We start from the raw sequence: 13,668 nt of genomic DNA on the forward strand, positions 1-13,668 counted from the left end.
TAAATGTCATGCATGTATTGGTCTGCTTATAGAGTTTGAAATTAGACACCTAAAATAAAAGGCAAGTTTTAAACACAAAGTCATTAGTTTCCTTCAGTACCTAGTAAGTCACTAACAACAGCAGTGTCATAGAGTTAGTCCTGTATTAGTCCTGTATAGAAATATATTTCTGCTCATAAAATGATTTTGCTCTGTGCAGACATCAGTGGAACCTAACTGTGTGCTCCAGATTTTTCATGTGTTTTCTTGGTAGTTTCTTGAACGGGACCGTTACTGGGTGTTTTGCTGAAGCATATTCTCAACCAACCCAGAGATCTCCTGACAGGTACATGATTTTTCACTCAGTTAAAACCTGCTCTGTGGAGAGGACTCTCAAAATCATGGTAGTGTTCTTCTCAAGGGTTCTTGAAAATATAACGTCTTCGTCTTCATATGTCTTTGAATGATAGAATGACAGATGAGCAGGGGTGAACTAACTGCTGATTAAAGCTCAAACTTTCTATGAATGGGGTTATGTACTTTTGAGAAAAATTAAATTTCAGGATAGCAAATCAATAATTTCATTTAAGTCAGGCATCAGTTTTCAGTGAGTGACAAATGTTAGGGCAATACATGAATAATCCTTTTCATGAATAATTTCTAGGGCACATTGGGTAGATTACTTCTGAATTCAGTATATAATTATCAGTTGAATGCAAGCGGCATTTTATTTCTGCGCAAACTGGGGGGAGGCAAAGTTTTTGTCCAGGAGTATACCTGTAAGCCTATCAATCGTTCAAACATAATGCATTGAGACTACAGGAGACGGATAGTTCCTGAAAAATAATGTCTTTCTATATACATACATATTATATAGGTATCTCTGTACATATAGATTTAACAACACTTTGTAAATGGAACCAATACCTTTAGAGAAAAATAGTTGTACTTTTAAATGACACGCGAGACGCAAAGACAAGAATGTGAAGAAGGTACAAAGTTGTTTGAAAAGATTAGTTTGGTAGGAGTAGACAAATGAAGCAGAAGAGAATGAAGGAGTTCCTGACAGAAATGTAGTCAGGTTTCAGGGTCTTTCATACATGAGGATTAAAAGCTTCAAATAGGTTAAAATGGCAGGAGCAGGGGGGAAGTTAGTGCAGGTGAAAAGACAAGGTTTGAAAATACGCAGAAGGGATGCTCAGAGAGAGGGCTTGCTGGAGGTCAGGACGCAGCTGTGTTCATTTGCCTCTGCACTGTTATAGCTTACAACTTTTACCGTTTTGTCTAGAAAAAAAAATACTGTAAAATATGAAGTTTAAAGAATATTCCTTGACAAGGGCAACACCTGTTGTTTTGTTTGTTTGTTTTTGAGCTTTGGGACAGGGGATAAAATTTGCAATTTTGTGCCTTCTTTGCATTTTGTTGGTAGTATGTAATAGTGACAAAGCTTACAAGAGTGCTAGGATTAAAGTTCAATATGTTGTACATATGACACTTAAGATCAGTGTCTTTTTTTCTTATGTTATTTCTGTCTTACTTATATTGTGGTGTTTCAATGGAGAAATGATTTAAACTTCTCAGAGGACACCGGGAAGACTAAGAGTGATATGAAGAACTTCCTTGACTTTTCAGTGCTGATACAGAGTACTCGGAAAAATCAATACAGCTTCTCCAGGATATCAGTGAGTATTTCATCTGTTTGATATCCTCCATTGTGCTTTGAAAAATCAGATCATGTGCTTGATGTCCTAAAGGCAGAGAATATTTTCAAATAACAGGAATGGAATGACTTTGCTTTGATATAATCTACAGCTAACTTTGTAATATATTCTATTAAAATTATATTTTTAAATTCACTTCTTGCTTATTGCTATTAATAGAAACCCAGAAAGAATGGAAATTTAAATGGTTCTTCCATGTTTTTGTTGTTTTTTGTTTGTTTGTTTTCATCTCTTTAAAAACTGTGTAGCTCTCAAGTTCCAGCTAACTAAGATGATGAGTATATTTCAATTTATTGCCATTTCTGTTTTGAAGTTAAGTAGAATTAATGTCTGCTTATATGACTTCTTCTATATTGGTTTACTTTCTGAAGACTGGATTGCACACACAGAGGTACATTTCCATGTCTCTTTCATTTCCCTTATGAAAAAACGTAAAGAACTGATATTCTTGCACTTTTTTGTTTGTTTGATTGATTGATTGTTTTAACTTTAGATGCAACTGAACCAATACTTATGCAGGAGGCTAACTTGAGTTTCTGTGGCTTCATTCACATGTTGATAGGCTCTTGCCTAAGTAGTTCTTCAGCAGTTTTGATTATAATGATGGATATTACACTCCTTAGATTCTGTGGTTTAATTCACACACTTAAACAATGTCATACCAAAGTTGTATCTGATCTAAGTTAAGTTTTTAAAGAGAGAACATTGACTTTATATTGTTTTAGTTATTATTTCAAAACATTATGGTCTTTTCTGCTAGGCCATAGAATAGGGAAGAGAGACTTTTGTATCTGCTAACAGGTCATAAGCTATTTGTATGAGTCTGATGATCATTTTAAGAAACTTTGTTTACACAAACTAAAAAGTCAGAATTCATAAAGAAAATGTTACTAGACTGCACTCTTTAACGAGTTTAAGATTTTATTTTCCAATAGTAATTTTATTTTTGGTGAACTAACCTTACTCATCAGTTCTTTGCCCTGGGAGTCCTGTGTTACTGCAAAGAGAAACAGTTTTATTTTACCTTTTTACATTCAAAATCATATATCTCTTTTGGATTGTATGCAAATGAATGAATCAACTGTTTACTCCCATTTTTATGGAATAAATTGAATGTATGTCATTGACTTTATAAGGTAGGATTGACAAAAAAAACAGAACTAATTATCACAGATTTGTTTAAAATATGTATTTTGACAAAACTAATGCTGGACTTGGTATTACCATGTAAAGGCTTTTGTCATCTGGACACTTTAATGTCCATCTGATGCTAGTGCAGGAAAATAAGTATGTTAACCTCAGTATTCAATATAAGCAAGTATATGAACAAGCTTAGATTTAAGTATGTTTCAAGTGCTTTGCTAAACTGAATATTGTACTCCTATCAGTAAAACAAACAAGCAAAACCTCTAAAGTGTGTGTTACACAGTGAAAATTAAAATTTACTGAAATACAGAGAAGAAACAAACATCAAAACATCTTTAGGCAGTTGTATTTGGTTCATGTGTTATTTTAACTTATGCCACACCAATAGAAGAGTAAATTTAGATCTGTGAAATATTTAGATAGAAAAATGTCTCCATTTATATATCTGCTTCATTAAATATATAGATTAATTTTTACTTAGTCCAACCAATGGTTGAACACATCTTGCATCTGGAGACATTAGAGACTAGGAAAATAAATCAGAGAAGCTTTACTGTATATGTACCCTGCTGTTATGCTCTTCCTATGACCACTGTTGAATAGTGGATTCAGTAGACCTTTCACCTGCTTTGGTAAAAGCTGTTCTTATGAAAACCGTTCTTGTGTATACTTAATTGAAAGACAAGAACAAATGATTTTGCATTATAATCAAAAATAAAAGGCTCATGGATGTCTTGTGTAATGATACACAAGGAATGAGAGAATTCTTAAACATGGTTTCTGTCATTTTTTGAGACTCTAGTACAGAAGAGAGAAGTCCATAAAGTGTGTGCATCTCCAGACTCTACAATAGTGTCATGCTTTATTGATTGCTTCATATTTTATATCAATCAGTTATATAATAGCTTGTCGTACCCATTTTGAACTTAGTAATTAAGATAAATAATTGAACAAATACTGAGAGTATACGTGGAAGACTTTAAGTCGTGAAATACAAGTAGCTTTTTACTCCCAAAAAACACATGGTAGATTTTTATTTATTTATTTATTAAGGTATGCCTATGATCCATGCTGAGTCCTTTCAAATGTCTTACTTGAGCATCATGAAACTGAACATATTGAGTTTGACTTTACAAGTGCCACCATGCCACAATATTCAGCCTACACAGAATTGAGTTACAAGCAAATATCACCTTGAGGCTTGTGTATTCTACAAATCCTACATGATCATGACATATATGTCAGACTTTTACTTCTGCAGCAATGCCACCATTCTTGACAAATGCAGCCCTTCTTCTGACTTGTCTAATGGTGGAGTGTCAATTTTAACATACTTTTCAGAGGACTTGTACAAAGAACAATGTTATATTTGCATATTTATTATACCCCCATATAATTTCCTATTTGTTTGGGAGTAAAAAGCATATACCAGGAAAACAGAATGATATCAAATATCTTCCTTGATATCAAATCAGCTTGCTATTCTGAAAATTCTGTTTAAAGGCAAGGAGGAAACTCGTGTAACATACAAAGCCAAAAATGTATTGACAGTAATATAAATAAAATCTTAATGGTCAAAGAATGATCAAAGAGTCATAATTAGTCCTATGTAATTATTACAGAAAGACAAAGAACACAATATGCAGAAAATATTTTGGTAACAGTTTCCACCCCTTTTCCTGCTTCTTTGCTCATCCTTTTGGGCCATAAAGTTGGAGTTTTCACAATTCTAGAAAGCTTTTAATCTGTTGTGTAAAAACACATGATAGACAATATGAGTTATTAGATTTCAATAATAGAGAAGTTGTTAACAAGTTAACAAAAAAATTGAAAAAATTAATGATCTGACTTAAAACCATAGAAGGTGAGAAACGTAGTGTCTAGGCTTAAATTTCTAGTCTGACTAAGGTAGATAATAAAATCCTTCAATTTTGTGATCCCCGAGAAAGAAAACAATAGATGAAGGCCTAGCTGACCTTCAATTTCAGTCTAATTGTACCCTTAGATATATTCCTCTTTGTATTGTTTTGGTTTTAAATTTTGATAAATATCCTATTGATTTGCAATAAAATAGCGATGGTTGTAAAAAAAAATAAATAAATATCATAAAATTGTCATCTCAAAAAACTTTACCGATATTAAGATTGTATTGTTTATAAAAGTGTATTTTGATTTAGCCAATGTAAGGAAGCAGTGTGAGTCCAGGATTCAGTGGAGTCATTATCTTTTTTTCACTCATTATGTCAACTCTTTCCTTCTTGAGCAATTCCCCAACACTTGCCAGTCAACTAAAAGGTTCCCCTTTACTTAAAGGAACTTAAGATGGAGCAAGAGTTGAAAATGCTAAATAATTTTGTGCAGCCTTTCTTTCACCCATCATATGACTAACTGTGTCAGTGACACCTGAACAAGGACATATATGCTAAGTAACCTACCACATTTTCCCAGAAACCTCAAACAGAAGATGTTTGTAGAAAGCTCATGATCTGGCTTACTTGAAACTTTTTCTGAACTGGGATGCTAGGTTATCATCATTTGTATCTCTGCTGAAGAAAACCTTCTTTCCTGAAATGATTACAAGAAATGAATGACATTTAGGTTGCTTATTTAACAACTCTTTTTTTCCCTATATATTATGAAATAGCTTCAATTATGTAATCAAAAGCTTTTGCTGCCATACTGTACTTCTTTAGCCTAGGTATTTACAGTAACTGTTCTACTTTCCTTCTTGCACTGATTGTTAATGCTTCAGGGTCTTACATGGCCTCTTAGTTATGTTGTGGCAACCAGAAAAGTTGGGGTAATTTGTTGATAACATAATGATAAGTAGTGGGTGCTTCATTGGCGTGTGAAGATTCCCAATATGTTGGGGCCAATTTCAAGTTATTAAGATGACTAGACATGCAGTAAGGTAATTATATCCACATCAGTTTACAGGCATTAATGAAAAATCCTTATCTTGAAGGTGAAGCTTGCAAACGCTTTTTTTTTTTTCTTTAATTTTCTTATTCTTTTTCTTCCTACTGTTTGAAAACAGCAAGGAATGACAAAAGAAGAGTTGTGAGGACTTTGATGAGCTTTTGAGCTTGTACTAATGAGATATTTATTTTGTATTTCCTTTCTCTTCACAACGTCTATTCACTTGCACTCTGGGAATAAACTTCTGTGTGGCTGCTATCTGCAGCAGCTAACACACTGCATCTACACTGTAGCTGTAGTTCAGGTCTCCATATCAAACAGAGAAGTCTTTACAACTTCACCCTGAGAAACAGGGCTCTGGTTGAGCTCAGTAACAAATTTTTTTGTATCAGGCATAGAGGGTGATAGGCAAAATGCACTTCATGAGGTCCATCTAGTCTTGATAAAAATATTTTGGCCAAATGGTGGGAAATGCAGTCAGGCAGAAAGGGGAGGACCATATAGGTACATACATTTATATATAAAACATGATTATAGTTTTATTATTCAAAGTGATATAGTGAGATAAGTTTGCACCACTGGAATGCTTTTAATTTGAAAATATCTAATGAACTGAACTGTTTTGTTCTATTCTATTTTATTTTATTTTATTCCTTATAAATAAGGTGTTGAAAAGATTCCTATTTTAAAAGGGAAATACAGTGAGCCACAAGAATTTTAATCAATTTACCTGCATTGAAATAATGGCAAATTTGAAAGCAATATTTTTCTGCCTCAGTGCAGGTAATTTTTTTTTTAACCTATTTATGCTGCTTAAAATATTAACAATTTTCTCTGTAACTCCTCTGTTATCTTTCCATTTTAAAAGGAGTTTCTCTAATCAGCACAAACCCCTGAATTCTGTATCTTTTACTGAATATCTGAAACATTAAAAAATTTAGAGTGCTGTTGTTACCATGAAACAAAGAATGGAAACCTAAGTTAGGAGTGAGTATGCATTATTTAAGCTGTATTAATAGCCTTTAAAAATAACAAAATAGCTTAGATTTATCCTCTCCTGTGCTATACATGATCAAAAAATTTTCTCATTAAAGTGTGACAGTGCTTTATATTGCCTGTACATAAAGCCTCTGTGGTTATTATACTAAAAGAAAAGGCAAATGACAGTTGGTGTCAACACTAAACAGCTTAGGGCAAACTATTTTCTCAATACGTATGTAATTTAATTGAAATGCAATATTTCATGAATATTAGAAAGTGAGACTTTATTAAAAATGGCAAGGAAAGTGAAAGCATTACTGTTTAGAGTAACAAGCAGCACAAATTTATTCATTCAATACATTGCTGAATTATTTAAAACTCAGTTTAAGCACAAGGTCATGGAATAATTTTGGCAAGTATGCACTTTTGCATGATGCATTTCCATAATTCCACTGCATCTATAAAGTTAATCACAGCTTTGGCATGCAAGCCTGCTTCAGACACTAAGCTGAGCCAGAAAAAAGTCTCTGAATTAAAACCTAGGAACAAACCAAACTAGTGACACTACATAGAGACAAATGATCTGTGATAGTTTAGAGCAGATGTGAACTCCGTATTACTAGCAATTCTTACAAATATTTCATTTAGTAATAATCCCGTATTTACTTTTAATACACATTTACAAGTAAAAACGTTACTAGTCTGGAGGAACATCAAAATTTATGTGCATACACACACGTATTTAGATGTCATGAGTCTTCTTGAGGACATACTCTTTCTTGTAAGGAGTGAGAGCTGACAAATGGTATTCTTTGGACTACCAGGAAGGGAGAGATTGAACTACCTTTGGAAGCACTCCATTGAAATTGAGCTGATTTTATAAGACAAAAACTAGTATTCAGCTGTCCCAAGTCGAGACTGACTGATAACAACTCCCTAAGGACTACTAAAACAGACAGACTTAATGAATGTAATTTTCAAAATTGCATTGTCACTTCTAAGCACTGAGTAAGACAGGGTGATACATGTGAATTGTGTAATGCTTAAGGCTTCTTCCCAGGATACATTTAACATTTCCAAGACAAAATTAATGTTATTTTGGATTTTTCAATAGAGTTTTTATATCCAGTATTTTGCATCTCATTTCTGTGTTAATACAGTCTTTTTTGAGCTTGGATAATCTTCAGTGGACTCTCATACTCACGATCAATCAATATCATCTTGAAGGAAATCTATCTATACTAATTCTGATGTATGGTTAATTTATAATACCTGGTACAGTTGTTAAATGATTATTGCTGAACCTTAGATGATTGTCAGCATTGCAGTCCTTACCAACCAGTTCGTATAGTTCCAAAACAGCAACTTGGTTTGGTGCTGGTGCCTCGTGGATATCCATTAGAGGTATGCACTGCCACTTAGAGATGTAGCACAGAAATTGCCACTCCTGTAAGACTGAGATGTGTTGGACTCTGTAGCAGTGGAACTATATTGACAAATGTGATTTTGAACACAGAGGACCATGTAGTAATACAAACAATAATCTAGGTACAGTGATAACCTTCCTGTTTTGAAAGGACTGTATGCTAGCTGGAAACTGCTGGACTTATTCTGTGTTTCCTTTATGCTGCCTTCACGCATACACTGGTAGTTATGGATCAACTAGATTTTCAAACAAGGACACCATTTGATATTTGAAAGCTTGGTGGACCTAATTTTCCTTTTAGATAGTTTGTTCATATTATTTATTGTGCAGCTCTTTTTTTTCTCTCTTTTTTTTTTTTTTCCAAATTAATCTTGAAGTAGAAGTAATTCATCTCAGTGTGTTTTCAGACCAGTGCACAAGTGACGTTAAGGGCACAGCATCTATGTTTTGAATACCTGCAGTACACTGGATATATCTTTTCAGCACCTTTTAATGTAAGAATCATTTAGTTCTTTTTAAAGAAGGATGACCTTAAAACAATAATTTTAGGAGATAATTTTTATATTGGTTTTGTACAGCTTACTTACAGTTTGATTGTCTGCCAAAGAATTCCCAGAAAGTTTTATTTTTCAAAATGCAGGGATTTTGATCTTGGTACCCTGCTATGCTCTTAAAGTCCGATCAATGAGTTACTGTGGAGGTGATACATAGAGATACTTTATTCAGTCACTATGCTGACTTTAAGCTGAATTACTTTATGAATTTCTTTGGACTTTTCTGATTAATAACAAAAATCAATGAGATTTTTCAGTATCTACAAACACAACATAAAAACACTGTATTATAAGTTGCATGTGTGATAGTAGTAATGCATGAAAGAATTAACATCTTCAGAAATTGCTAAAAGTTTTCTTGTGTAGTTAAATCTTAAAATAGTTTTCTTGCTGGAGAAACAAGCAGGCAAAATACTACAAGGATAAGGTGATTTTTCAAGTTTTTATTAAGCATAATAAGTAGTCATTTTATTCCGCATTTTTGCGTGTACAGAACAATGTCACTCAAGAAAACAGATGCATTAGAGAATGAGTAAGCATTCTGGGTGCAAAATTCATTATATAATTTCTTATCACAATAATTATGCCATCTATTCAAAACTTAAATAGAAGTTGCTTGAGTACACTTAAAAGAATTTTCCATTTGATGTGGTGAATTTGGCTGCAGAGAACTTATTAATATTCATTACTTTCTAATTGCAGTTCTACGCAGGACAAGTTGCAAAATGCCTTTTATAACCCTACAGATGATTATATTTGCTATTTGTGTAAGCAGGGAAGATACATCCTAACATTTTGAAAGAGTTTCTTTGATATTTAAGAATAATGTGTTACCTGTTTAACTATGAATTACCTAATTTAGTGCCACAAACCTATTTTCACAAGCCAGTAGGAGTGGATGCATTAGAGCCTACTGCAGGTGGAGTTCCCACAAGGAGAGGTGTCTTAGATATCACTAGTCCAAGACATAACATCAGTTTACTGTTAGGTCTTTAGAAAATTATGCTTGAAAAACATAGTTTGTCAATGAATCCGTATTTGATTTCTGGTATTGCTTAACCCATCTTAGTTTTTTGCTGTTGGATTGGTACAGGAGTACACTTTTGAGGAAAAATTCCCATTAACCCCAGTTAACCAATTCCAATTAACCCCAGTTATCATGCTTTGGTCACTGTGACTGAAATTGTATTCCTTCAGGATGAAATTAAACTAAAAGATAAAGTCTTGCGGCTACATCAGTGTGCGATCAGGTGATTTTGGGGGAAAATAATAATAACCTTTGCATTTTTAGTTTAAAATTTTAATGCACAGAAGAACTAGGAAAAAATCAACAACAACAACAACAAAACAAACACCACCAACAGCAAAACATCTGTACAATTGAAATCAGATATTGGCAGTACATGGAATATTACTGGAGTTCTGAAACTGAACACTGATGTGATATTCACTAAGAAGTAATTCTTTCTTAAAAATATCAAACATCTAACTGTCTGCCAGGTCTTGGGAACAGTCAAGTGAAAGTGATCTTCCGCCTCAATCTGTGATCAGTTTATCGGGGATGATAGCTATGCACTTTGTGTATACAGTTCCTCATTATGAGAAACAATACTACTCACTAAGATAATATCCATGTAATTATTTTCTTTTTCTCCCCATCAATCTAATCAAAATATCAGCACTTTCAAAGTGCTTTGCATTGTTGTTTAAGTGTCATGGTCACAATCATTAATCTGTTTATTGTATCATCACTTAACTGGCTTAAGGCAAGTGAATAATCATAACATGAATTGGTTTTTTTAAAATATAATTGTATGTAAAACTCCATTTAACATTTCAAGAGAAAGCTCACCAAATTCTATGCAACATAAAAATTTGTCAGTCTTCATCTATCTTTAACTGCATTACATTATGTGCCTTATTTGATGGCATTTAAAAATATACAATTTGGATCTTTATGAGAGGACAGCAAACATCATCTGTTTGCCTTCAGCCTAACAGTTTGTCATTGACTTTCTGTATACATTTAGCTGTAAGTACAAAGAAACTGTCACTCTGATGTGACATTTTGACTCCAGATGTTTGAAAAACATAAGCAAATTATGCTTACCAATTATGCAGAGTCTTCACTGTCACAAGCTATGCGTTGTCTTAAGTCTCTTTTTAACTCTAGTGATTCCAATGGGAAATCTCACTGCAAAGGGGGTTATGTAAGAATCCAATATATAAATCATGGATTATCTGATTTTATTGCCCTTTTTACTCAGGAGTCCTGCAAGCCAGACAGTTCACAGGAAAGGGACCAAGAAGAGATCTAAAAAGATTATATCATTTTTCTAAATTACTCTTTGTCTGTACTTAAGGGAATATTTGCTGTCTTAAGTAACTGTCTTGATGTCATTCCCCGAAGATTCAGCTAAAGTTCTTGTGTGGCATAATGGATAATAGTGTTGGGGTTTTGAGATGCCTGTTCTTCTCACCCATAATTTAAACGGTTTTAGGAGAAGCACAGACTATGATATTTTTGTATTTGGTGCAAGTGACTCACTTTAAAGGTGGGTCACAAGCAGCTTAGCTACTCAATCTCAGATCATATTCTCAGCAATTTATGCATTTATCTTCCTAACAATAATTCCTACTGTGGCAATTAATCCTCTTCCAGAATCAAAACCATGTTCTGTTGTCTCTATTTCTCTTCTTTTCCAGACTCTGCAGATTCCTACAGAAGAGCAAGAGACAAAGAGAAAGAATAATAGGGCTAGACTCAGAGGAGAAATCATCATTGTCCTTCAGAATCCAACCTTAAGTGAAAAGGTTAGTACATCCTTTTCTGATGACGTTTCTACACAGCTGTTATACCTGAGCTCAGGTAAGGGTTGTCTGAGTGAACTACTGTGATAGCACAGGTCTGAAAAAGGTCTCACTGCTTTGAAGTGGATATTAGGCTGGGGCAGGAGCCACTCTAGGTGACTTTGATCTCAGACTCCTGGAAAATGTATTCCTTTTTGGGTGGAACCTGCTGCCTCCATGGCCACAGGGCTGAAGTTTTGTCCCAGAGGGGTCATATTTCTTAAGATTCCTTCAGGCACTTTTACAGGAAGAAAAAAAAATCTGAGCCATAGCCACAGAGCTACCATTCACACAGATAATGACCAAGTCTTACAGAAATGAAGTTGTGAAGTACTAGGAAACTATGGGAGAACAAAAATGCCCTCAGTGTCACTGTTAAATGATAGAGAGAACCATGGGCTTCATCTGAAGAAAGTTCCTGTAAAATGCCATAAGCAGCTTGTTCTGTTTCAGAAAGGACCAAAGATGTGATTTCAGCGTATCAAATGCAGTGTGATTCTCAGACTGTCCACATTTTAAATACGTCTAAGATGTGAGCGCTGCTATATTTAGTTCTGCAAAAAAAAAATCCTACAGATTAGTGAAAACAAGCAATTGATCTAAATGGTCTCATGCCAAGACAGTTTTTTTCTCAGTGTGTGTAGATTTGCTGTACTCTGTGAAGTAAAGAAAAACTGCGCATCGTAAATGCCTGTCCAGGTGTTCTGAAGCCACAGATATTTCTGAGAGATAAAATATAACAGAAAGAGAACAGGGCTAAAGGGTGTTTTGCTTCTTAAAATGTTATAGAAGATTAAGCTGTGAAAATACTTCCTGTGGCCTTGCATTATGAATAAAGCACTGTTTGTTCCATTGGAGGGTGAAACTGGAAAATGCAGAAGAAAGGAAAATGATAGATATTACTTCTTATAATGTTATGTCCCCTTTAAAAGCTCCGTGGGACAAATCATAACCCTTGCCACTCAAAAGAAGACCATTCCAATTCTAATAGGCAATATGAATACACAAATATTCTAAATAAAAATCTTCCCATCACAGTCAAGTACATATTTACTTTGGAGAGTGGCAATCGTTTCACTTCATGAAATGTTGTGGGTTTTTTTTGTTTTTGTTTTTTTAATTATTTTTGCCTTAGAGGCCCTACATCGTAGTCCTTTTGTGTATTGTTAGATTAAAGTACAGAGCATTTTTTCCACTAACAAGTCAGTGATACCGCTTCAGTCAGCAAGATTGCAGGTTGTCATTAGTGATGTTTCCTTCCCTAGAGATATATGGCCTTGTTGGCACACCTAGTCTCTGTTCATGGCTCCCCATTAGGATCTGCATTGTGCTACCACAAGACCATGATTCTAGCTGGCACATGCTCATTTTACTCTCTGTAATATGGATTTTGTGCCATTATAATGTATTAGGGCTCTTAATATCTTTACCTGTTTAAATAAGTAAGCTGGTGGATTCTTCTATAAATTTGTTTACAGCTTGCTTCCCTGATGGGAGCTGGATTCTCTTAAGAGCCAAGTGAAAAGAAAATTTTCTGTTGTTTGCTGTGATACAGTGAAGAAATGTAAGTGGAGTTAACTTTTACTTAATTTTATGTTCAGTTTGCATGTCTAGCTCCAGTTAATGAGAATTAAGGTGATTGCATATCTGTATTTTAAGTAAAATGTTGAACAGATATAATACAGGCCTGCAATATAATCCTAATATGTAATTGTTCTAATAACTCTGATGTGTAATTGTTCTTAGAGTGGCAACGACTTTTTAATGGCTATTGTGTTATACAGCAAATTAAGATGAGCCACAGAGGAGTAGTCTGTAGTTATAAAGTGCTAGCACATGCTATCTGAAAAACCACCACAAGCCCCAAACTTTCTCAAAATACCCAGATTGTCTACTTGCTTTGCTCTGTTCAAAAAAGTGAATCAGAGAGAAGTAATGAAAGGATATTTCTTCGCAATCTGTCTAGTTCTTTATGTTTCAAATAATACTTTATTAGAGACTACATTCCTGTATTATTAACATTACCTAGAATCTTAGAGTGTTAAAAGTGTTTAAGGGTTTTTATGTCTCTGTCACCTGAAGTATTGTAATT

At 34.1% G+C, this 13,668-nt stretch overlaps 2 protein-coding genes across 3 annotated transcripts in view; one reads left to right on the top strand and one right to left on the bottom strand.

Annotated features, from left to right (window-relative positions):
• LOC308194886 (uncharacterized protein) overlaps window positions 1–13,668 on the bottom strand; it is a 705,306-nt gene that overhangs the window by 370,362 nt on the left and 321,276 nt on the right. The window lies entirely within an intron of this gene.
• The window catches only part of LOC308194888 (uncharacterized protein), a 48,871-nt gene continuing 35,355 nt past the window's right edge, over window positions 153–13,668 (top strand). The window contains exons 1-3 of one of the 2 annotated variants that reach the window (XM_080591438.1): window positions 153–1,199; window positions 1,561–1,661; window positions 11,433–11,540. In XM_080591438.1, coding sequence (XP_080447564.1) covers window positions 1,587–1,661; window positions 11,433–11,540 — 183 coding nt within the window. In that variant the 5' untranslated portion in view covers window positions 153–1,199; window positions 1,561–1,586. Of the gene's footprint in view, window positions 1,200–1,540; window positions 1,662–11,432; window positions 11,541–13,668 lie in introns of both variants that reach the window. The other variant, XM_080591437.1, reaches the window with a different exon arrangement.

The sequence above is a fragment of the Anser brachyrhynchus genome (genome assembly GCF_964034855.1).
Source record: "Anser brachyrhynchus genome assembly, chromosome: 4".
NCBI classification, from domain to species: Eukaryota; Metazoa; Chordata; class Aves; order Anseriformes; family Anatidae; genus Anser; species Anser brachyrhynchus.